This window comes from Panthera pardus, unplaced genomic scaffold (assembly GCF_024362965.1).
Source record: "Panthera pardus isolate Hobbes unplaced genomic scaffold, ASM2436296v1 HiC_scaffold_8, whole genome shotgun sequence".
NCBI classification, from domain to species: Eukaryota; Metazoa; Chordata; class Mammalia; order Carnivora; family Felidae; genus Panthera; species Panthera pardus.
The window spans coordinates 20,266,837-20,291,839 of NW_026527013.1; the positions used below are offsets into that span (position 1 = coordinate 20,266,837).

Below are 25,003 nucleotides of genomic sequence, written 5' to 3' on the forward strand. Positions count from 1 at the left end.
TTCACTCTTTACTATATTTCTAAGTGCCAAAAAATCAGAAGAGAACATTTGAAAGGGGTCAGGGAGTCTTAAGTCCACAGGAACAAGGGTGAGAATCAGCATCACTGGCCTTAGATCCCTGTTCTCAGGATCATTATGAAGAAGGGGTTGTCATCATGTCTGGGACAACATTGTGTGCCCTGTGCCCTGTGCCCTCAGGTGGAGGTGAGCCCTCTGGAGAATGCCATCCAAGTGGTTGAGAACAAGAACCAGGAACTACGGGCCCTGATTAGCCAGTATCAACACAGACAGGCACACGGCAACATCAATCTGCTCAGCATGTGCCTGAATGGCGTCATCGATGCCGCTGTCAATGGAGGTGTCGCAAGATACCAAGAGGTGAGCTGGGCCCTGGACCAAACCCACAACAGGCAGCCTTGCTGAGAAGGTGGTTCTCAGGCTCCTCTCCTTGAGGCCCCAGCCTTCTAGGGCAGCCTTCCCAGCTAGCCCTCCCCTAGCTGTGCCTCAGCCGACTGGAGGATGGTCCCGGGCATGAGGCTCACTACCACTCCTCGTTTCTGTGGCATGGCTCTCCTATGGGACCGTCTCTTCTTTTTTATTCTCTGAACTCTGACAGATGAGTAATCCATCTGATTTGGGAAGGATGCTAAATGGCCTCCAAGAGGAGCCCTGGAGCCCAGCCCTTCACAAGAAGCAAGTTGTGGGTGGCTAAGAGACTGAGCCCTACACCCTGGCCACCAGCCCTACCTGCCCTACCCAGACCATCAAAGCTCTGTGAGGGACTGGGACCAGTACCCAGGCTTAGATTATTTGACCACCTTCAGTCCTTCTTAGATGCAAAAAAGCACACCTCCGATTGCAGGAGGTCCAAGCAGGCCAGGCTGGAGATGGTGTGTGTACCTGTGAGGAGTCGGGACCTTCCTTTCAAATGGTACCTTAGACTTACACTTCCTGGGTCCCCTCTAAGGGGTAGTCCTGGGAAGTCTTCCTGATTGAGTCTTTCCTTTCTCAGGCCTTCTTTGACAAAGATTATATTGCCAAGCACCCAGGAGATGCAGAGAAGATCACCCAGCTCAAGGAGCTCATGCAGGAGCAGGTATGTCTTACAGGGCTTAGAGGCCAGTGGCCACGAGGGAAAAGCTATGCACCACAGGATGGCTGCAGTTGTCAAGGTCCACTCCCTGACTTGCAGAGTGGCCTTATCTGTCACCCTAATAGGTCCATGTCCTTGGAGTTGGGCTCGCAGTTCATGAGAAGTTTGTGCACCCAGAGATGCGCCCTCTGCATAAGAAGCTAATTGATCAGTTCCAGATGATGCGGGCCAGCCTCTACCATGTAAGCTGATCCCTGTCATGCCCCTGCTGCCATAGAACCAGATGCCATTCCCTGCAGACTGTGCAACAAGCCAAAGGAAAGGGTGGGGGGAATGTGAAGGAAAAGCTGTCCCCACCACAGAGGGGCAAGAGGCAGAGGTGAGTGTTCTATCCAGGGGAAGGATGCCCAGGATCCCCTCACTCACTCCCATCCCTGAGGAGGAGTCAGATTCAAGGGCAAAGAATGTTTTTCAAGGTACTGTGCTGGTGAAGAGAGGTTTTCACATGAGGAAGAAAAGAGCTAAATTATGTGATCCACATGTAGATATCTCTTTGGAGATATTTTTCATCCCAAGAACCTACAGAGGTAAGACATAGCTTGAGCCAGCCCTCTCTCCCCTTCTCCCTCTTTCCCCTCTTTCCCTTGCCATCTTCATGCCCTCTTGCTCCAGAAGTTCTCCCGACTCTGACCTGGCTCTTGGGCTTCAACAGCAGGGTTGGCCCAAAGACGGATTCACACAAGCAAAAGCAGAGCCTGTATTCCAGGACTAGTTTCCCCTCAGCAGTCTCGCAGGAAATGCTGCCTGGCAGAGAACAGGGCCCAGGTGGTCTTGAAACCCCTGTTTATGTGCCCTCACCCCATTTTCAACAATAAAGCTGACTCCAGGTGTTTCAAGAGAAACCTATCTGCTAAATAGTCTGGCTGCCAGATCTCAAGAGGTGTGAACCTTATTATCTGCGACAAGGAAAATAGAGCTGTTTGGTGTTAGGCAAGGCCATCTCGGACAAGAGGCTCCTCTTCAGGGATGATCACTGGCCCTAGAGAGGCTGGACCACTCAGACTCAGTGGCCTAACCTGTTGGGGTTGACTTGCCTTGTTCTTGATGCTGGTGGCCCCCAGTGCATGTCTCAACCATTCCTGCCCAGTTGTAGATAGCATGGACTCCAAAAAGAGAAAAAGAATCTTGTCTGTAGTTTGAGAAGTGGGCACATTTTTCAGAGGAAAGCCTATAGGGCCTGAAATTTCTCCTTTCTGTAATGATTTTCCCATGGTATTTCAGGGTGAAACATGCAGAGAAAGTGAAAGTCTTTTGTGTTTCTACCTTAAAATTAAAATATCCATTTAGTGAAGAACTTGGGTAGTGTCACTAAATCTAATGGGTATTCTATTACCGCTCATTCTTGGTTAGTCTCTGCTATGTGCGAACTTCCTCATCACCACAAGTGACCCAAGCAGGCTAGAGCCTGACCACTAGAACAGGAGGTGTACTCTGCCATGCAAGGCTGTTGGGTCACTTTAGCAAAGATCACAAAATACTCACCCGCATACATCAAGGTCTCCAGGACACACATGGAGGTGTCCTCTCCAGTTTACCCTTCTTTTTCATTTCATCGTGTTTTGGGAGAAGGGCATGGAAAACCTGCTGCTTCTTTAGGCCAAGCTCAGAAATATCCCCAGTAGGACTTAGGGCCCACATCAGGATTCTACATCGTTTGTCCCCATAAACTGTGTCACAGGCAACTTAACCCAGGACACTGAGAGTTGGGCCATTTAGCAGTCCAGTAAACCCAACCCCAGTCCTTACGTAAACTGACTGACAGCTGTTAATCAACTCCTCGTCTCCTGCTTCTCAGCTCTTAGTCCACTTATTCTATACCAAGAATGCCTCTTAACACACTCCTGTGAACTCAGAGCAACTTCAGCCTATTCCAGATGTGTTCTCTTAGTAGGATCAACCCAAGGCCTCTCAGCCTCTGGTCTAGACTCCAGTGCAGTTAGGAGAGTGTTTTAGTCATGAAGGGGCCATTGCCTAAAAGAAGTCAGCAATTCAGTTCTGCCAAAAGTATCTGATTTTTTTTCTTTTTACATTCTTCTTTTACATTTTTACCACTAGCCAGCCCTTCCCTCTCACCCCTTAATTACTTATTCATTGTTTACTCTGATGAAGGGACATTCATTTCTCAACAGGAGTTTCCAGGTTTGGACAAGCTAAGTCCTGCATGTTCAGGCACCAGCACCCCACGGGGAAATGTCCTAGCATCCCATAGTCCCATGAGCCCTGAGAGCATCAAGATGACCCACCGGCACAGGTACGGCCTTAGAGCTGGGGAGGGTCCCCTCCATGGAGGTAAGTCTGGATGTCAAAGGTCAGAGCAAGAAAGCTTGAAATAGTAGGTGTGTGTATTCACTCACATACCCTCTGACCCATGCACACATCAAACACACAGCTCCTGCCATAGGACCCATGGTCACATCCAGTCATCCTGGGAGAGAGAGAAGTGTACATGGTACTGTGAGAACATAGAGGAGGGGGCATTTGGGGTAGGTCTTGAAGGGTAAGTAGAAGTTTGTGAGGCAGAAATGGGATGGGGTTAGGAGGGTGATAGAACAAGATCCAGACAAAGAGACTAACGTATGCAGGCATCTCAAGATGTGAACAAGCCAGCCTGGTCAGCCCTACCAGCAGAGTCTTGTGGCTGGAGTGCAGGATTCCAGGGCATGGAAGGGGGCTAGTTCCAGCTCTAAATGGGCCATGTTCATTCAGGCCTTTGGACTTGATCCCAAGGGGAATGAGGATCACCAGTCAGTTTAAGGGAGAGAACGACATGGTGATGTGGAAGCACATCAAGGTGTCCCTACTCTGAACTCAGGAGTCCTGGTCTGTCTGGGCTCAACTGAAGATACTCCAAGCCTCCAGGGCAGGAAGGCCAGATCAGAGGAGGAGCCAGGGAGAGGAGCCCCTTACTTGGGTTTGTTTTCCAATGTAAGTAGTAAGTCAGCACAGAGTGGGCCTCTATAAATAAGAAGGAATGAATGAAAAGGACTGCCTACTATTGATAGAGGAGGGTATTTTGATGAGCCTGTAACCACAGATGTGGAAGGAAGTCAACAGATGGTTCCTAGCCAGCTATTTTGACAGCTTCCTCATACCAGGAAGATACCCCTGGCCTAGGAGCCTAGGAGCAAATCCCAGCAGGGGGTGGCTACTGGCTCAGAGTAACATCGCATAGGAAGGGGACCTGGAATCCTTGACCTGATTGAGCATATCACTTTCATCCCTCCTAACTGAAAAACTACTTATATAATCAGATGGAGTGGCCATAAACCATTTAACTCCAAATAGAGACTTTGCCGGCCTACTATTGGCCCTGCCAGAACAGGGGCCCCTGAGCAGCAGGCAGGGATTCAGGACTGCCCCAGGCCTCAAATGGGTATAAGCATTAACTCTGAAACCCTCTAAACTAGTGTCATCTGAGGCTAGGGGTGACTGTTTCACACACACCCTTACACTGTCCCCTTACCACCTAGCAAGGTTTCTCAGCTCCCCGCCTGACTCCTCCCTATCTCCCACTCTTGTTCACAGCCCCATGAACTTGATGGGCACAGGTCGCCATTCGTCATCCTCTCTCTCCTCACATGCATCTAGCGAAGCAGGAAACGTGGTGGTTCTGGGTGACAGCTCCATGGGCGAGGCTCCCGAGGATCTATACCACCATATGCAGGTACCAGAGCTGTCCAAGGAGTGTGGGCCAGAGCACCGTACCTGGAGGACTCGCCTCTCTGCTGGCTTATTTGGTCTGAGGGCTCATACCCCTGCCTAGTTCTCTAGTTTCTGAAATCAGAATACCCAGAGCCAGTAAAACTGCCATCCCTCCGCTCCATCCCATGTCAATAAAGTTCCCAGGCATCATTTTCCAAGAAGGAAATCTAGCTTCAGTCATGATTGCTCTTAGAGATCCCATGGGAAAGGTCCTCTGCCAAATTGCCTTCCTTCCTGGCATTTCTGATGGCTAAGTCCTGCATCCTATATGGGCACCATCATTAGAATTGACCCAACAGCCCTGCTCCATGGGTGGTGAGGGTAACCTATAGTGCCAGCCACCATCCTGGCCCCCATCAGGACCCAGGGTACCTCATCAGACACTGGGTCTGGGCACCTCATGGCATGAAGAAGCCAACTCTGGGCCAGTCCTACAATCCTGGCCATTCAGACCTCTATCCTGCTGATTTTTCTCCCTTTGCAGCTCGCGTATCCCAACCCCAGGTACCAGGGCTCAATCACCAACGTCTCTGTTCTGTCCTCGTCCCAGGCAAGCCCTTCTTCCTCCAGCCTGAGTTCCACTCACTCAGCACCATCCCAGATGATTACCTCTGCCCCTTCCAGTGCCCGAGGTAAGGAGGGCAGGGCGCTGCTTGCAGAAGGGAGGAGAGGGCCTCATGAGCCCCACTTGTCCTCCTCTCATCTGTGGCTCTGTCTTTGAAAGCGGCCCTGTGACTTAGAGAATGTTCCCCTTTTAGCACTAAGGACTCAAGGGTTCCCAGCTCAGCAGTCTGTCTGGCTTCAGACCCTGCCCTGAGTAGCGGTTATAGCTATGCTACCACCGAGGTGGCTGGCTGTCGCATCTCCACCTCAGTAAGAGGACATGTGGCCCAGGAGAAAGCTCAGTTCTTTTCCATTGAAACATTTGCAAGAATAAAAATCAAAGTTAAGGCAACAATGAGTCTTATCTTGAGGAACTGAGCATGAATGCACAGTATGAAAATTAAATTTGAAGGCTAAACTTAACCCTGGAAATATTATTCTAAAAAAGAACAGCAACCAAAAAGACCTTGTCAGCTAAGAAAGGCGTAATCAGGAGAGATGGCTCTGTGAAAAGCTATTTACTTTGCCAGTTATTGCCTGATTTCGTATTCATTGGCTCAATATTGTTTTCTGAGCCAGCATCTTTTTCACAATCTGATCCTAGTTCTCAGTGAAATTTGATTCTCTGCCCTTTTAGACAGAAGCATTTGCAGTGGAATGGAAATCAGCTATAGTGACTAGGATCTAGTGCTTCTCAGGGTGGCTGTGCAGGATGGCAACAGAAAGGAGTGGTCTGAGCTCACCAGGCGGTCACTGGCTATTGCTTCCAGGCTTGCAGTCTCTCATGAGCTTGCAGTCAGATGTCACCTGAGGCTGGAATCATCTAAAGGTTCAGCTAGGCTGCATATCCAAGATGGCAGCTGGAAGCTCAGCTGGGGCTGTCCACCAGAGTCACTTTGGAGGGTCTTTACTTGTACCTCGGGCTTCTCACAGCATGCAGCTGATTTTTCTCAGAACAGGCATTCTAAGGTACCCAGGCAGAGTTGCAAGGCTTCTTATTACCCAACCTTGGAAACCCATAATGGTCCTTTTGCCACATTCTGTCAACTAGTCAAGTCACTAAGGCCAACCTAGAGACCAAGGTGGGGAATGAGACTGCACCTCATCATGTGAAGAGTGGCATGTGTGTTTTTGAAGGGAAGGCATTGGTGGTTTCCATCTCTGGAGACAAGCTATCACAGGGGCCAAACTCCAGGATAGCATATAGAGAAAGGCTGACAGAAGCCCCTTCCCTTTCTGGAGTAGACATTAAGTACAAAAGTAAACATTCCCAAAGCTGGGAATGGTGATGAGTGCAGAGGCAACTAAGAAGGAGCAGGAATTCATTTCTAGGTTACACCATCCATGCAATCCATGTGCAGGCCTATCTGGAGAAAACCGTAGGCCAGTATGTAGCATACCAGAAGTAGGCCCTGTGAGAGAAGATGGAGAGAGATCTGGAATCACAGAAGAAGACTGCTTTTTCAGATAGATGTGGTAGATGAAGTAGGAGATGCACTGGGGGCATGGAGGGAAGGGAGAAGTCTGCTCTTTTTTCTGGTTGTTACGGGTAAAGGGAAGGCTTTTATGGAGAAGGTGTTCTGGAGAGTCCTTTGCATTGGAGTCCCCTCCCCCACACCCAAGAGTGGTCATGACACCAGTGGCCTACCTCACCAAGCCCATTGACACTCTCTGCTGTGGTCCCTGTTGAAATCTTCCAGAAGGCCTGCAAGGCACAGTCTAAACTCCTGTAAGTAGGCAGCTCCCCCTAATGGTCAAAAGACTGAGTGGAGCTAGGAAACCTGGAGATTCTGATTGATCCTCCTTGAATACCTCATGCTGGGACATAGCCTCCCTTGGGTTTACCAGACTACAACTCAAGCAGTTCAAAAGTCCTGTGACACCAAAGCCCTTGTGGTATATAAATGTTTTAATGAAAAGTAACCATCATTCTCTGCTACCATGGGATTGGCTGCCCAGGGCTGAGGGCAGTGAGAAAAGTGAGGTGGCAGAATTGGAAAACTTGGCAGTAGCACAAAGCACCTCTCTGTTATAGCACAAGAGGGGTCTCCATCACATGGATTCAAATCCTCAGCACAGCATCTGGGGCCTGCAGGCTACTGTCCCTCCATCCTAGCACCCCTGACATGTGTCAGCACATGGAGTATGCAGATGTGGGGTTGGCCTGGTGGGCCAGGCTGTGAGTTCTGTGAGATCAGGGACCATGGCCAGCCTAAGTCAGGCAGTGTGCCATGTTCCAACCACGTGCCTGGTGTGGAATGGGTGTTAGGTTGGAGTTTGATGTAACTGGATTGGTGTAAAGGTGCATGTCTCTTTCTGTGCACACTAAGTAAAAGGGTCCTGTCCAGAGCTGTGGCTGGCAGGGCTCAGGGAGCATTCAGTTTCTTGCTGGGAAGGCACTATAGAAATCATTGCAATTAGGAACTCTTTTCCATTTTTCTCTAAACAGCCATTACTGATTTTTATTATACTGACTTCTTCAAGGTATTTAAGGCTCATCTTCTTGGTCTAAAATGAGTACAAGAGGAATGTCGCAGCTTCCTGGGGAAGCTGACTGCAGAGACCTATTTTAGTTGTGCTCTGACAGTGCTTTCATGGCATAGTCAAAGGAAGGCCCCAGGGACCCTGGGTTTCAAGAACACAGAGCCTCCAGAGCTGCAGGTTCACTTCTCAGATGGAGCCCTTGGACTCTCTAGCTTCACTAAGAGCACGCCACAGAGGGGTTTCAACCACTTGAGCCAGCCAGAGGCTGCCCATGGGCTAGTTTCTCATGGACATGCTGGTGTCTGGCACGAGTGGTACACGTCTGGAGGGCCTTCCAAATGATCCATTCCCAAAGAAAGTCAGAAAGCTGTTCTCTCTATCTCTGTGGAAGGTACCCTCAAGGACCATAGGCTGACAGGTTCCTGAAGACCTATAGCTGTGGCCTGCATTGATGGGGACTGGACCACCACATCTGCTGAGGTCTGGCCTCTGTAACAGCCCCTCAGGCCAGAGGATATCACCACAGAAGCCTCACAAAAGAAGAGCAGGAACCAAGTCAACTCAAGAGCCTGGCTTAAAGCCCCACAACTCCCAGACTAGCTCCCATATGACCCCCAAGTTCACTGAAGGGCAAGTCTCAGAGAGAGAAACTCTGGAGAGCCACCTGTATGTAGGGCCCTGGGCCCCCAGCCAGCCTGGCTCTGGAGCTATGGTAGGACAGCAAGGAAAGCAGAGGCCAGGCTCTGGAGGCCTCGAATATGGGAAGGAGAAGCCTTTGGGCAAAGGTGGTAGGGGGTCAGCTGAGAACAGGGCCAGTTGGTATCTGGAGACGGTAAGTGTGGGGAGACACAATGCGTCAAGTAAGAACCATGCCACTATGTTATCTCAGTGTCTCTGTCTCTGTGTGATGGCTCCATTGCAAGCTGCCCTGTGCCCATGGCTGGGCCCCCTGAAAGAGCCCAGCATCCAGGTCACCCCATATCCCAAGAGCGCTGGGTGCAGGGGGCCCTTTGGGGCCCAGCTCCTGTCCTCGGTTCTCATGATCTGCCTCTAAGCATCGTGAGGGGGCTCTATCAGTGGGCCTGCATTGCCCCAGTCTGCAGTATGCCCACCTCAGCTGGGACGTCAGGTGTGGCCCCACCACCATCTCACCAGCGGGCTCTGCTTCATTCCTCCTGTGCTTGCTGAGCTCATCCTCACCCCAGCTGCAAGGGGACACCTACCCTGGTTCCCTGGCCCCAAGGATGCTTGCCCACTGGGCCTTCCATCTGTGGCTTGTCATCTGTGCGTGATTGTTCTCACTTGGTTACAGGCTCTCCCTCTCTGCCAGATAAGTACCGCCACGCCCGGGAAATGATGTTGCTGCTGCCCACACACCGGGACCGCCCAAGCAGTGCCATGTATCCAGCAGCCATCCTGGAGAACGGACAGGTAGTGGACCCAGACTACTGACTGCCCTCTGCTGCAAGTATGGCGGCCTGGGCTGCCCTCATTGCATCTGCTAGGCTTTCTATATTGCCCTGTGTGCCTCCTTCATTCTGCCATAAGACCCTCAGAAGGCTGCTGGGTGCCCACTCTGGACAGGACTGCAGTGGCTCTGAGGATCAGCAATCCAGATGGAGTGGACCTGTAGGAAGAATGCTGGCGGGTTAGAGCCACAATTGCTTGTGTGGCTGTCCTTCTTGCCAACCCATTGCTTGTACAGCTTCCTGGACTCCTTATCCATAAACAGTCTAGCAGAGGAACCTCATTCTTTCTTATCCTGAGAAGGCAGTGGTGGACATGGGTCTGGAGGATGGTCTTCCTCCCTGTGTGTGTGAAGGGCATCCTCACTGAGACAGACTCTGCCTCTTTCATCCATCCATCTATCTGAAGCCCCTCATTGCCTCTTGAGGCTACTCTCTCCACCATTTGCACAGCTCTCTGGATGTCCTACCTGGGGGCCTTGAACAAAGAGCTGTGGGGATTAACTACTTCCTCTGCCCAATCTGCCTGCCCTTCTATCAGAGTCCATGAAAATCACCTCCAAGCAACTGTTACCTAGTCCCAGAGTGCAAGGTGTTTCTCAGCTGTACTTCCTTGTGCCTGGTCAGCCCTGCCAGGTAGAGGGAGCAGGCCTGCTTGGCAGCTGCCCATCAGAACAGTGAGTCCTGTCCGTGACTTTCTAGGCTTGAGTGCTGCCCTTTGCCTTATCCACATTGCTAACTTGGGCCTGTGCAAGGATCTCCAGGAGGCCAAGCCTGCCAGTGCTGAGGGGTAGAGGGGTGCCTCAGTCCTTTCTGCCAATGGGTCTCCCTGTCAGGACAGAGGGATACAGTTAGATACCCTCAGGTGCCTATGTCCTTTTTCTTGGCCATGTACAAGACAGCTTGGAGCCCAGCCAGGCATTGTAGGGAGGTGCCTCCAATGTTGACATGGCAGCACTCAGAGCCAGATAGCGAGGGACAGTCTTCCTATGGCTGAGCATGATCGGTACCACTGCTTTGATTTCCCTGTCTTCTCTTAATATGATCTGGCTCCTGGGCCCATAGCTCTGCCTCCTGAGGTGTAACTGGTTGTTTTCACCATCTTTGATATTTTTCTCCCCCCTCAGCTGCCAAATTTCCAGCGGGCCCTGTTCCAGCAAGTGGTCGGATCCTGCAAACCCTGCAGTGATCCCAATCTGTCTGTGGCTGAAAAAGGTATTGTTCCCCTTTCCAGGTGGCCTTCCCCCATGTCTGTCCCCATCCTGAGTGTCTGACTCTTGTCCCTGAGCACCAACTGGCCAAGGCTGTGCCACACTCCAACACCCAGGCCTGTCTGTGTGTCCAGAGTCCTGACCAACTCCTGTGCTCACTGTTTAACCCATGTCCGGTTTGATGCTAAGTTTGGATCCTGTTAGTTTATGTATCTCTCTCCCAAGGGCCCACCTTCAGAGAGGCCCCAGCTGCTACCTGCCCTGAGCCCATGTTTATGGAAACTCAGGCTGCTGTGTTCAGACTGTTGGGCTTCTCCCAACCAGCTCCAGGATTCAGCAGGCCCGATGGCCCCTTTGGTCACTCTCAACTTGGGCCCTCAGGGACCTCTCCTTATTGCTCAGAATAGGCCTGTGGCTGAGCAAGCTCCTAGAAGAATGGGAAGGACAGACCATGGCAAAGTGAATTTCCCAGAGACAATCCTCTCCAAGGAAGCCCTAGGTACTCTGAGTTGAGTCCTCCTGCAGCCACTCTGGCCAGCAAGTGGCCAGCTGCTATGAGTCTATCTTATTAGCAGGGATTACAAGCCCATCAACTTGGGCATGAACCCGGGCAGTCCTTAGAACAGGGGATGTTTGGATAGTGGAGTTTTACCCTGTGTCCCGCTGCAGCAAGCTGATGGAAGAACCAGACTTGGACCCTACATGACCCTGGCCCAAAGCCTCACACATGGAGATCTGACTTAATTTTAACACAAAGCAATACCTATATGAGGATTATGCTAGAGCACCTGCCACCCAGAACCTGGCCCCATATCAGCCCCTCTCCCTGTAGTTTCCCCTCCCTCTCCTTCATCTGGTGGAGCTTAGGGCAAATTCAGTCCCCAGGAATACAAGTTGCTGTCCCATCAGAACCTGTACCTCCAAAGCTGTCACCATGTTGTCATTGCACCTCCTCACCAAGTGCTGTCTACTGTCCCCACTGTCATTGTTCCTCCCTTGCTCACCACAGAGGACATGCCTCTGTGTCTTCTTTAAGGAGACCAGACACTGGGTCCACAACCTCAGTGGCTGGTAGGCATAGGTACCAGGTGCTCAACCACAAAGGATATGGAGATTCCCGCCGAAGATGACTTCCTAGCCTCAAGCCTGCACATCCCAAAAACATGCGGCTTACCTGGACCTTGCACCTATTCCCACAAAATACAGTGCCATTTTGGCCTCAGGGGCCAAAATCCACAGTATCTTTTCTTCTGAGATGTGGGGCCATCTGAAAACTAGCCAAGAGCACAGAAGAGCTCAGAGCTCAAGTGGGTGCTGGTGGCCAGACCAGGACCCTATGCCAACTGGACAAAGAAGAACACCAGGCCTCAGACCAGGCTGCAGCAAGAAGCTGGACATGCCCATCCCCAAGTGTGGGAAGGAAAGAGGCTGAGGCCACAGCAAGCATGTCCATGCCACAGTGCCAGTGTTTTGTGGGCACCAAATAAGACATTTGCCTAGTGGGAACACACAGGCCAGAGTAGTGGCTCCCTAAGTCTCTTCCTGGATCCTCCAGAGCAGAAGCTATACATACTTATCACCATTCTCTTGTCATCAGGATCCTGAGTCCCACAAGGACTCTGCTTCTCACTTGTCATCTCTCTTTGCCAGGCAGTGACTCTCAGGCCAGTGCTGGACCTCCGTTCACAGAGACAGAGCAAGAAATGGCCAGGCCACAGTAGGGATTGCCCCCTTCTGCCAGGATAAGTCGCTCCATCTTAGACTTTCCACTAGCCCCAGTGCATTTGTGTCACATGGCAGAGGTCCATGGGCCTCATTGCTCACCAACATCAGTCTATAGGGTGAACTAGATGGTTCTGGATCACTGGAGTGGCTCAGGCAGGCACCCTTTGAAAAGCCCTGCAGCCTGCCAGCTTTTTTGCCCCATAGCCTCGCTGCCCACAAGTTCCTGTGGGTTCTTGTGGGTGAACATCTGTGGCCCTGCAGTGAGAGCTTGGGCTGTCAGGACCCCTTTGGGGAAGCTGCCCAGACCCACCTCCAAGCTTCTTAATTCCTGAAATTCGGGGGCTTTTTTTTTTTTTTTTTAGAACTTTTCTCTTTGGAGAGAGCAAGTTTCAGTGATGAGGACCCAGAAGCTCATGCCCCATCTTGAGGAGAGTCTGTGTGAGAATGGGCCTATCTTGTTCTTCAGTTGCCTCAGGCTCTCCAAGGAGGCCTTCTGGTAGAATCCACCTGGTGCTCATCACATTCAGAATTCTTTCCTCCCTTTAGGCAACAGCTGAGTGCCTGCCCACCCAATCACTGCCATGCCCTCCCACCAGCCACCTGCCATCAGCTATCCCATGAGACTGAGCAGTCCTTAGAACTGAGGCTGTTCAGGTAGTAGAGTTCTACCTTGTGTTCTACTGCAAGCCCTCGAGTTCCTCACTAATGGGAAGGAAGGAGAAGGGCATAACTATCTTATCCCTGGACCACATGGGCCCAGCCCCTCCTGGCCACATCCTCCTTGAAGGCTGGACCCCAGCTCCTTCCTTTCCAGAACCTCTCTATTCCTTTAGGCGCTAGCATTTCCCGCTCGGTACCTGGCGCTGGAAGAGCACAAACCCCAGCCTCTTCGGGCACACTTGAGTTATAACTGCCTCAGAACAAAGCTGGGGGCTAGGTCTCTGAATTATGAGCTGCTTCCCTGCTGCTGATAGCCCAAAAGGGAGATTATGTTTGCCTAGCTCCATTAGAGAAAAGACACATTTCTTGTCAGTGGTATTTGGTCTCCAGGAGGAGTTGGCCAACAGTATTTATATGTCCCCTGCTGTTCCTGCAGAGTGGCACCCTCTAGCCCAAGATCCAGCCATTCTTCCTTTCCTCTCCTCTCCTGCAAAGTTGCTCACCTCAGCTGTGGCTGGGGGAGGGGTGTGAACGGACCAGTATTCTGGCACTGGCCTCCTTCCTTGGCATAGATGGACACTCTGTTTCCCTTTGTCCAAGGCCCGCTCTACCCTGCATCCATGGCATGTGGATGCCAGGAACTGGGCCTCTCTGCAAGCCTAAAAGCACCCTCATTCCCACAGCCCTCCCTTTTCTTGGGAAGCCACGGGTGGAACCAGACCTGAGCCACAACTCTTGGGCTGTATACTCTTCCCTTCAGCAGGCACACCAGTCCTTGCCTGAAAACCCTTTGTGCATCCCAAATCCAGTCAGTAGGCAGAGAAGCAGTGGGGTGGGAACAGCTTGTATGTTACCAGAGGCCTTTTGGGGGGCAACTCCTGCCCACACCCTGGCTGTGCACTAGCTCTAGGATGGGGCAGTCTGTGCCTCTCGCCCCCTGTGCTCCCTGCTTTTCCTGTTAGGCCAGGGCAGTTGGAGAGCCCTGACTTGGCTCTGGTGAGGAGCTCTGTGGCCTGCATTCTGTCTGCATTCTGTCCCATCAGCCCGTTCCACTCTGCTCTGCTCACTTCTGTTCTCTGTCCTCTTCTGACAAATCCCGGAGGCTGCAGATGTTCACTCCTTGCTGCACTGTCTCTCAGCTTGCCTCACCCTGAGTACTCTTCAGACGTCAGTCCACTCTGCTGCTATCCTCTTAAGCAGCTTCTGTCCCTGGTCACTCTCCCCCATGGGCCACAGTGTCTCACGTGGCCAGTGTTTTTGGGGGGCTGGCATGCCACTCACACATGTGCTGGCTACACAGTGCACACCTGGAGAAGCCATAGGCTGTAAGATGGGCTTCTCCCTGAGGATGGCTCAGAAGTAACCTCCCTTCATGCCATCTGTTTCCACCCTTCAGCAGTGCCAGCAGCCCCCAGCAGCTGGAGCCTGGATAGCGGAGCCCGAGAGGCCCAGCCCTTCCTGTCTGCCCACATGGGGCGCAGCCTGGCCCCCCCAGTGCCTCCCCGAAGCCTGCTGCATGGTAAGAAGACCTCCAGCGGGTCCCCCAGATAGCCCCTGGTTTCAGACTCAACTCAGAGGCGAGGGTAGCAGCCCTCGAGACTAAGAAGATGGGCCATTCTCTGGGCTGACTCAGCCAAGGAAGAAATATCCCCACCACAGGAAGAAGCCTGCTGGGCTTTGGGGTCGTGAGGTTTCCAAGTACAGCAGGTGAGCTCAGGAAGGCCTTCCCAACCAGGGGGGCTGAAGACAATGGAACAGACTGTGCTGGCCGGCTCCTCACCAGCCTGTCGGAGAGCTACAACTGCCTGTGGCCCACCGTTCCATGGGCTTGGCCGTACTTGACCTTCTTGACCTTCTGTGTGGCACAGGTGCCTTTTACTCCAGCAGCCTGTTTTGGAGAACTTCAGTGAAAAGAGAGGTTTTTCTGTGACCTTCAATGCTGAGGGGTGCCCAGGAGACTCTTCCCACAGCTGCGCAGTTGGAAGATGTGCCAGCACACAGCCCAAGAAAGCCCCAGCTAAGGCTCTTGTTCTATTCCCTTTGCAGGTCATTACTCCCTACACTTTGACGCCTTCCACCACCCCCTGGGTGACACCCCCCCGGCCCTGCCTGCCCGGACTCTGCGCAAGGTAATGTATTGAAGCAACAGCCCCACAAGAGTGTGAAAGGAATCTTCTTGTCTGCTCTGGAATCTCCTGGGTCTACGAAAAGAACCACAGCCCTTCCGTGCTCCTCTGTCCCAGAGCAACCAGCCTGGCAGAAGCTGGGGGTGGCCAGAGCCACACTTGTGATGCAGATGACCCATGTGTCCTGCAATCAATGCGATGGGGACAGGGAGGTCAGAGGGTCCTGGGGACAGCAACACACGAGTACCCTGAATGCACCGGCAAGGGGCAGTGAGGGGCTTGGGGACTCCCTGCTGACACCACTAGGTATCAATGCACTACAGTTCAAGAAGTGAAAAGACATTTCCATGGTAGATCAGAGAGCATTTTACACTAGAGGCCAGTCAAAAGCAAGAAACAGGAGACAGCAAAGCCTTATGAAAACTCCTTAATTTTTCTGCATGTTGGAAAAGACAGTCTCTGTCACAGATTTTAGCAACAGAATGCATTCATCTGGCCTATGTCCCCTGGGGTTCTTCCTGCTCTCTGCACTGGCCTGCCCACCCAGCCCTTCTGTTAGCACCCCAGAGCCACACGGGATATAAATGCCTAGCAGCCAGGCCAGGGCCATTTTTGTCCACAGAAATGTAGCTGATTCTGGGGTTCCACTGGCTTGCTTGGGGGGCAGCTGCTGAAGAAACAAATGTGTATCCAATATGTGCGGGTACTTGGTCCTCTCTTCACCTAGTGGGCCAGCCCACCTGTCTGGAGAAAGGGATTCTAATATGCCCACCCTTTCCTTTGCAGTCTCCTCTCCACCCTATCCCAGCCTCCCCCACAAGCCCCCAGTCAGGTCTGGACGGCAGCAACTCTACACTGTCTGGCAGTGCCAGCAGCGGCGTGTCCTCCCTGAGCGAGAGTAACTTTGGGCACTCCTCAGAGGTCCCACCTCGAACTGACACCATGGACTCCATGCCAAGCCAGGCCTGGAATGCAGATGAAGATCTTGAGCCACCCTACCTCCCTGTCCACTACAGCCTCTCCGAGTCCGCCGTTCTGGACTCCATCAAGGCCCAGCCATGCCGAAGCCACTCAGCACCGGGGTGTGTCATCCCTCAGGACCCCATGGACCCACCTGCGCTGCCACCCAAGCCCTACCACACCCGCCTGCCGGCCCTGGAGCACGATGAAGGCGTGCTGCTACGCGAAGATGCTGACAGGCCTCGGGGCCTGCACCGCAAGGCCTCACTGCCCCCAGGGAGCGCCAAGGAAGAGCAGGCCCGCATGGCCTGGGAACATGGCCGAGGGGAACAGTGAGGGGCAAGGAGGCGGCTGGGACGCCGCCCTCTGTGAGCAGCTTGCCCATCCACTCCAGGTCTGAAAAGCAAGTCCCCTCACCAGGGAGCCAGAGAGGCCTGGCACTCAGGAGAGAACCACCCCGAGTCTACGTTCTACTGCCGTGAACTTGTGTGTTGCCATGTACAGAGGCCGCAGCAGCATGAAGGGTTGTGGCTTCTCTTTTTATTTCATTTTCTACATTTCCATTCTATGGGTTTTCCTTTCTTTCCTTTGTGCAGTAGATGCTTTCTTCCTCCTGCAGTTCCAGACCACGTGGAGCTATATGGAGATATTGCACAGAGAGAATTGCTTTGCAGCTTTGCAGGGCCCAGGGGTAGGAGCTCCAGGCCCTCCCTCCAGGGCAGAGATGCACAGAAGAATGGAAATTGCACTAGGGACTTCTTCTGTTGCTGTGTGGACAGAAGAACTCATGGTTGTATTCAGGGATCGCAAGGACCACGTGGACTACATGTCACAGGTGGACAAGGGAGCTACAAGCCGTTTTGCACAAATGCCTACCCACCTGCCCACTCTTCCATCCAGGAGTGCGAGACTGAGGGGCTGCTTGAGCCAACCTGCCAGCTCAGGCATGTGACCTGGCCTAACTGCATGCCCAGGGCACACTGCCAAGCTTCCATGGGCCAGCCCTGTCTCTCACTCTACCTTGGATTTTTCCATCGCTTTTATTTGACCATTTGCTCCCTTACATTCTCCATACACCTCATGCCCTGCAGGAGCCCCCTTGATGAATGGATCTGCAAAGGTTATCTCCCACCCTCTGCCCCCGGCGCTTGTGTGGGGGTGTGGAGCCAGAGGCCCTAGCCACCTTCTTCCCCATGGCCCAGGAGGCCAAGTGTTGAGAGACAAGCTGGTATAGAGCGAGGCTGGGGTGTGGCAGGGGCCAGAAATCCTCTTTCAGAAGTGGCCAGAATGCCTGTCATCCAGTTCCTGAATCAGGGATTTTCAGCACTACCTCTGAGCAGTGGGGCTGGCTGCCCAGCCAGGCTTCCAGCCCTGAGGACTCGTGGTAAGGTTCAGCAAGCTTCTAGGTAAAGAGGGTGGGAGGAAGCCCCTCCTTTGGAAGCAGAGAGCCACACAGGTTGAATTATCCTCTCTCAAGTGGCCAAGTGTAGCTCACCACCCCCCCCCCCTCCAAGCCCACGGGGACCACCACTCAGGGTTCAGGGTGGGCAGGAGGGCAGTTTCTCCAGCCTTCCCAATCTTTTGGGCAGAGCGCAATGGTATCTTTATAGGAAACTTTTTCAGGTCAGGGCACGGATTTTTCTCTTGGTTTATTATTTGGGGGGGGGGGGGATAAGGTGGGGTGGTAATAGTATTTTACCAGGGTGCTTCTAAGTTACTTAAAAAAAAGTCTACAAAATTTTTTTTTTCATTTGCATAAGTTCACAACTTTGATGGTCACAAGGCTGCCTTCTCCTTATTGAGCAGATGTGTTCTCCCCTAGTTCCTCTTCTGGCCAGGCCCTGGGTCCTAGACCTCCATCCTTTCCCCCACAGCCCACCTTTCCAAACAGACAAGGCCAGCCAAGGTGTTCTTTTCTTGTAAACAAATGCCAGCTTATCGAACAGGAAATGCCAGCAAGTAACCAACTGGGTAGATGAAGGGCCACATTACCTTCAGGGCATCTGGGGGTGTCTCTCACCAGGGGTCATTTCTGATAATTATAAGGATAGCTCTAGGTAGAGTGGGTGAGTCATGGCAACCCTGACCTCAGAGGGCAGGCGTAGAGTATGTGGTGTTCACAAGTGTTAGAGAGTGGGGGGCTAGCTCTGGATTTGAATTTTAGGTAGAAGGGCATCTTTAGATTTTAGGGCACTTCTGAACCTCAATCCCTGGACAAGGCAGTCATCACATAAGAACATCGACCTTCTCCACCTTGTAGCACAGGAGGGTAGGGAGGGCAGTGTGGGTTGTGGGTTCGTTTGGCCTTGCTTTTTTATGTAAGGTAAGCTAGGTTTGTCTTCCCTTTCCATTTTCCCTAACTGGATGAAAGGACATAATCCAAATCCCTTTTGTTGGAGAACAGCCAGTCTGAGGGGAAGTGGGAGGCCAGAAATGAGAATCCTCTGAAAAGATTGTGAAATACTGATTTTCATTCTTTCAAGCTTATTTGTAAATACCTATTTGAATGCTGTGTATTTGTACAGGAATTTGAGCAAAAAATGTATAGAGTGTGATGTCCAATTGGTATTCAGCCCTATAAATGTGTTTTTAACCTCTGGCATTCTGTGCTTATTTAAAATAAGAAAACTTCTAACCTTTTTTTTTTGTGTGTGTATTTATGTTTAAAAAAGTGGTTTAAAAATTATCTTATACCTGTACCAGAAAGCAAAGTTAAGAGGAAAAACAATTTGTACTAGTGTCCCAAAAAGTATTTTACTGTATATATTGTGGTAGCATGTTCTAAATCCAACAAGTAATGTGAATTTTAGATGTAAATATCTGCCACTTGATTCTCCCCCTTTCCCCACTCCTTTGACTGCTGTGATGTGAATTAAAGATGAATACCTGATACTGACCCACTGAATTCACTGAATGGGAGCAGCCCAAGTGCCCCTCTCCATCCCTTGTCGCTGGGCTCCAAGCCCTTTAGCCCCATAGAAACCTCTCTGCACGGAGCACGGAGCCAGCCTTTTCCACGCCCTGCCTTCAGACAGCCAAGCCCTGCACTTGGAAGGGAGGGCAGCCAAAGAGGAAACCCCCTCGAGTGCTCGTCGGCTGACTCGCGGGCCCCCACCCAGGAGGCGCCCCCGGCAGCCAGGGATCCTGAGGCTCGGTGGGAAAACCGGAGGCGGCGGGCCAGTCCTTTAGCTCCTCGCTGAGGCGGGCCGGCTCGGATCTTACAGCCACAGCACCTAAGGAGGCCAGGCGCTCCCCGAGGCCTAGGACGGCCGCTCGGAGAGGGCCCTTCCAATGAGAAATCCTCCAGCCCAGCTTCTGTCCACCCCGGCCGGCGTCCAGTTAGCTCCTACAAGACGGGTTCCGGCCTGATGCGGACATTCAGACCGGGTCGGCAGGCCTCGCGGGCGCAAGAGCTTCCGCAGACGTTCCCGAAGCCTGGATCCTCCGCCCACGGTATCGTTTGAAAAAAAGAAAAGAACCTCCCGAAACCTGGCCTGCAGCGGTCAGCTCTCCCTGCCTGCCCTTGGGGCCCCGGGGTGGGGAGGGATTTTTCGGGAAGACGTGGGTCCCAGAGCAGGGACTACTCGGGACAAGTCAGGCGCAAAGCTGAAGCCGAACCCCACACCAGTCCTCTGCGCCAGTCCGCGGCGCCCCGCCTCTGTCACAGCTGCTGCCCCTACTCAAGATGGCGGCCCGGATCCCTTCCGCCGCCTTCGCGGCCGCTTCCTGCCGGCCGCCCTGGTTCAATCAGCGGCCGACAACTGTCTAGGGCCAAGGGCGGGCGAAGCTACCAGCCAATAAGAAAGGGCAGCGTGGAGCCGCCCGTCTGGGCTCCCGGGCGCGTGGACCAATGAGAGCGCGGCGTGTGGGAGGGCGCGGGGTCCGCCCGCCAATGGGGAACTACGGCGCGCGGCCGGGACCCGGAGGCAGCTCCTCACGGCGGGCGCGGTTCAGTCCGGCAGCGGCGGCGGCGGCGGCGGCGGCGGCGGCGGCGGTGGTGGAGGAGGAGGAGGATGTGGGCCACGCAGGGGCTGGCGGTGGCGCTGGCTCTGAGCGTGTTGCCGGGCGGCCGGGCTCTGCGGCCAGGCGACTGCGAAGGTGCGGCGGGGCCGGGGTCCGCTCACCGAGGCCGGCCTGGCGGCGGCTCTGAACCCACCCAGACCACCGAACGGCCGAGAGGCCGGGGCTGGAACGGGCGGGGGCGGCGGCCGTCCCAGCGGGGTCCGCCCGAAGAGGGGCGGACGCCGGCCTAGAAAACAGTTCCTGAGCCTAGGAAACTGGTCCAACAAGAAAAAGTTGGAACTAGATCGTGCAGAAAACTTGGCTTGAAATTGAGATAACGCCGGAGTTTCTTTCCTTTCCCATCACGGGGCAGAGGCTCTCCCTGGCCCAGGTCGGGAGTCCCCAGGGCCGGCCATGGGCACCATTCTGGGGCCGGTGGGCCTGCGAAGCCGCACCTCGGGTTCGATGTTGTATTTGGAAATGAGAAGCGTTTGGATTGTTTTTGTCTTCGCCCTCCGGTTTGGCCTCTTCTGAGGTCACAGTGAGTCCATCCCAAGGACACGTGTTCAATCTCGGCTTAAACTTTATGGAAGGAGCAGGGAGGAGCCATGTGTGGGTCACTGGGTGATGCTCGTTCCCCATGTGCCCTAGGTGTACCAAGGGACCCCAGCAACCCGGAGGTGGGTTCTGCCCGCCCGTGGGCACCTGAGAAAACCCGGTGATGGAAAAACTCATCTCTCACCTTGTCTGCTATTTAAATTGATGACGGAGTTCCCTCCTGGTGGATTGGGGTGCACCTTGGTGATTGCTGAGCATCTCCCTTCCCTCTCTTTTCCAGTCTGTATCTCTTATCTGGGAAGATTTTATCAGGACCTCAAAGATCGAGATGTCACATTCTCACCATCCTCTGTTGAAAAAGAGCTTATAAAATTCTGCCGGGAAGCAAGAGGCAAAGAGAATCGGTTGGTGAGTAGCTGGTTACCCTCCTTGGCTGGCCCTGCCCACTTGCCTGTTCAGGAGGTTAACTGTTCTGTTAGTATGCTAGTGTGGGACTCCAGTCTCCAGTGTTTTCATGAATTCTGCAGTTGTGAGGTTTTGTTACCCTGTTAGTATTGAATGAGCACGTACTGGGTGCTGGGCACTGGGAGTATCAGTGGGGAGAAATGACAGGCAAACAAATGACAGCAGTGGGATGAGTGTCCAGCAGAAAATAGACCACGGTGCTCTGGCAGAGAGGGTAGATGCTGATTTAGGCAAAATAGTCAAGAATCTCTCTGAGGAAGAGTTGTCATTGCAAGGCAGGAGGGAAGAGCATCCCAGGAAGAGAGAACAACCATGTGAGTGTTCAGAGGCCACGTGCGAGGACACAAGATAACAAAGTGGGCACAGGGTATGCCAGAGCTGAATTGGGACAAGAGCCCTAATGAAATGATTTTTGTAGCTTTAATTTCCCTGGCAATCGCTGGTTTGTCTTTTTTTATTTATTTATTTCTTAATTTTTTAAATGTTTTTATTTATTTTTGAAGGAGAGAGAGAGAGCATGAGCGGGGGAGGAGCAGAGAGGGAGACACAGAATTGGAAGCAGGCCCCAGGCTCTAAGCTGTCAGCACAGAGCCAGATGCGCGGCTCGAACTCACGAACTGTGAGATCTTGACCTGAGCCGAAGTCAGACGCTTAACCGACTGAGCCACCCAGGCGCCCCTGTGTGTCTTTTTTTTTTAAAGGTCTGAATCCTGGCGACTCTTAAACTTATGTGGAGGTTGTCAGCTCTGGGACTGAGCATGTACTAAGAGCCCAGGGTTTACGCTGACTGAATCTGACCGCTGGTACAGAGAGGGCGTGGGGAAAGGGGGTCCTGGCAAAGAGATGTTTTGAGATATCAGTGTTTTGTGGAGGAGAAGGCTTTCAAGGGAAACCTCCTGAAGGTCATTGTCCTTTCTTGTTGCAGTGCTACTACATTGGGGCCACAGATGACGCTGCCACTAAGATCATCAACGAGGTGTCGAAGCCCCTGGCCCACCACATCCCTGTGGAGAAGGTCTGTGAGAAGCTCAAAAAGAAGGACAGCCAAATCTGTGAGCTAAAGTATGGTGAGTGTGGCTAAACCTTATTTAACAAACACGGACCCTCTGAGCTCAGGCATTAGGAGTCGACTTTGTAGCTGGGAGAGGCAGGTGAGAAACGAGAGCCTCGTGAGCTTTATAGCCAGGTAGACTGTGCTAAGTGAGGGGCAGGGTGGATCTGGCCTCATGGGTGGAGGTCTGAATAGGCCTCACTGAGGAGGTGACGTTCAACATACTTTGGAGGCAGGCGGTAGATTAGCCAAGTGGAACAGCTAAGGGAAGAACATTCCAGGCTGAGCAAACAGGCAGTGCAGAGGCAGCCAGAGGCATGGCCGGTAGACAGGGCACAGAGGGCCTTGCAGGTTGGTGAAGATTTGGCTTCGGATCTTTAATCTGAGTCAAGTTGGGAACATGGGATTTTGAGCAGAGAAGGGATGTGGCCTGACCTGTCCTGGCCATAAGCTCTGAAGGCCCAGCAATCTTCCTCATTTTGAAGAGAAATGCTGTGTGTGGACAGGCAGGCCAGGAGTTCCAGCTGCTGCAGCATCTCTCTTGCCGACATTACTGGTGGGGAAAAGCAGGCCTCAGAAACAGGACCAGGAATAGTTGTCCTCGTCTGTAAAGTTTAAGCAGCACCAGCATGTTTTACTGTGACTTGAGTGTCCAAGGGCCTGTGTTTGTCCACTTGTGTCAAGGATGCCCAGTCTCCTGACTGTGACCTGACAGGCTGTTGGCTCAAGGTCTCTCTGTGGTCACAAGTGGTTGTGGAGAGAGTAAGCTCTTGACCAGGGCCTGTGTTGGGAAATTGGAGCTAGGGGGTCTCTCTGCTCTGTCACCGTGGAGCTGTCATTCTACAGTGACTTGACCTCTACTGTGACTATTTTTCAAGGCACTTGGAGTGGGAACCACATTTCTCCTGTAAGGTTCCTCCTGTAAGAACCATGTAGCCCCCATCCCTGTCCTTGGCAATACTGCATGTCTGGGTGGATGCTGCCAGCATGAGACCAGCCTTCCGGTGAAAGGGCCCAGGCCAGTTCCCCCAGTTCAGGGCATTGGGCACAGACACACACCTGCAGGTGTCTGGAAACGTCTGTCCCCCTCTGACCAGTAGGACTGCTTGTTTTAACGGATGGGAGGCTGTGCTGGGGTGACCCATGCCAGGACTATGAGGGTCCTTGGCCACTCCCACGAGCTCTCCCTACTCTCTCCTCCAGACAAGCAGATTGACCTGAGCACAGTGGACCTGAAGAAGCTCCGGGTTAAAGAACTCAAGAAGATCCTGGACGACTGGGGGGAGACGTGCAAAGGCTGTGCAGAGAAGTCTGACTACATCCGGAAGATTAATGAACTGATGCCTAAATATGCCCCCAAGGCAGCCGGTTCACGGACTGATTTGTAGTCTGCCCGCCCCCCGCTGCACCTGTGGGGAAAGCATTCCACTTGCGTCTTCCCTGCAGCCTTTTTGTAATTTATTTTTTAGGCAGGCTCCTGACAATGTCAGGTGTGAAGCCTGGAGCTCTCCTGCCGATGCTGGCTCTACAGCGCCCCCTGGGGGGTTCACTTTGTTCTGTTGCTGGTTTACTCTAGGACTTCAAAGTGTGTTTGGGAATTTTTTATTAAAGGAAGAACATTTCTAGCTGTCCCTGGAGAATTAAAGTGAATCTGAAATAGGATTTCAGCCCTAACGAAGATCCCAGCAGTTTATGCTTTCCAGTTCACAAGAGTTGTCTGCTATCTTCACATCTGCCCCTTGGCCGCCAGTGCCGGAGATGCCAGGCAGGACACGGGCTGAGGCATGGGGGCTCGTGCAGGACTGGAGGCGAGCCCGGGAGAAGACTGGGTCCCATGCCTCACCCCGAGGTGACTTGGAGTGGAAGTCCCACCTGGGGAGCTGGAGGCCGAACAGCCTCTTGGCAGAGCACAGGGGGTTGAATCTGGTGTGCAAGGGAGGGGCTTATATCAGGGCTGGGTCCAAGCAGGACTGAGGGTATGTTTAGTATGGTTTTCTGGAATGATGACTTCAGTAGCTGCCTGTGTTCAGTACCATCACATTTCTAAAGATGCTCTTGGCCTGGCTTCCTCCACCAAGCACCATCCAGATCTGGCCATCTACTTGGTCATCTGAGTTTGTGGTGTAGGGTCAGTCCCAAGCCTCTGATGCCTAATTGGGGTTTTGTGAGATATGCAGAGGTCAGTTTATACAAAGAGTCAGTGAGAGCTTGCCTTTTGCCTTTGTTTACCCAAGATAAGTCTAAAATAGTTGAGGTCTTGTCCCCAAAGTGTCTCCAGAGTCTGTTTTTTTTAGTTACTTCTGGGGTTGGCTCTTGGGGAACCCAGTTGTCAGCGTAAGCTGTGGCTTGGTGGACACCCCTTTGCTTCTTGGGCCTGCAGAGACCACCTGAAGGGAAAGACCAGTAGTGCTTTTCCAAGAAAGACTTCAGTCTTCCTTTTTTGCAGTTTATAAATTATACAGTTGCTAAATTCAGTTTGCCTACACAGGCCTTGTCACAGCCTGCTGTGGCATCCACTAGTGCAGTGGCCCCACATTTTGCACATCTACAACACCACGTCTAAGAGGAAAGCAAGGTTGAGCCACTTCTCAGGCCAAGACTTCCTTGTTTTGGAGAATGAGCTGTTAGGATCTGACAAGCACAGTGTCCTGATCCCCTTACAGGCACTGAGAAAATCCACAGCTAAAGGCAGAAGCCTTAGGAGATGGATGGCCATGGCCTACAGGCCACACTGAACACAAGAACAGGGAAAACAACAACCTCTCCCACTGTAGGGCTGACCCCCGAGGTTATCTATGAAAGGGTTGACTCGTCCCTTCTGGAAGTGTAGGTCAGTT

The 25,003-nt window shown here is 52.6% G+C and overlaps 2 protein-coding genes across 15 annotated transcripts in view; both read left to right on the top strand.

The window, feature by feature from the left end:
- Positions 1-18,980, top strand: part of DOCK3 (dedicator of cytokinesis 3) — a 600,629-nt gene extending 581,649 nt beyond the window's left edge. For 8 of the 14 annotated variants that reach the window (XM_019416979.2, XM_019416976.2, XM_019416980.2 and 5 more), the window contains 11 exons: positions 199-378; positions 1,013-1,096; positions 1,219-1,335; positions 3,283-3,404; positions 4,679-4,817; positions 5,340-5,487; positions 9,255-9,373; positions 10,536-10,623; positions 14,401-14,523; positions 15,051-15,133; positions 15,917-18,980. In XM_019416979.2, the coding sequence (XP_019272524.1) occupies positions 199-378; positions 1,013-1,096; positions 1,219-1,335; positions 3,283-3,404; positions 4,679-4,817; positions 5,340-5,487; positions 9,255-9,373; positions 10,536-10,623; positions 14,401-14,523; positions 15,051-15,133; positions 15,917-16,426 (1,713 nt within the window). In that variant the 3' untranslated portion in view covers positions 16,427-18,980. The remainder of the gene's footprint in view (positions 1-198; positions 379-1,012; positions 1,097-1,218; positions 1,336-3,282; positions 3,405-4,678; positions 4,818-5,339; positions 5,488-9,254; positions 9,374-10,535; positions 10,624-14,400; positions 14,524-15,050; positions 15,134-15,916) is intronic. The other 6 variants (XM_019416984.2, XM_019416985.2, XM_019416982.2 and 3 more) reach the window with 5 other exon arrangements.
- On the top strand, positions 17,378-23,797 carry MANF (mesencephalic astrocyte derived neurotrophic factor). Its single transcript, XM_019417001.2, has 6 exons — positions 17,378-17,474; positions 19,473-19,867; positions 19,948-20,188; positions 20,931-21,058; positions 22,041-22,182; positions 23,370-23,797. Exons 1-6 carry the CDS (start codon positions 17,378-17,380, stop codon positions 23,552-23,554), a joined length of 1,188 nt encoding a protein of 395 aa, XP_019272546.2. The 3' UTR covers positions 23,555-23,797.
- Positions 23,798-25,003: the final 1,206 nt, after the last annotated feature.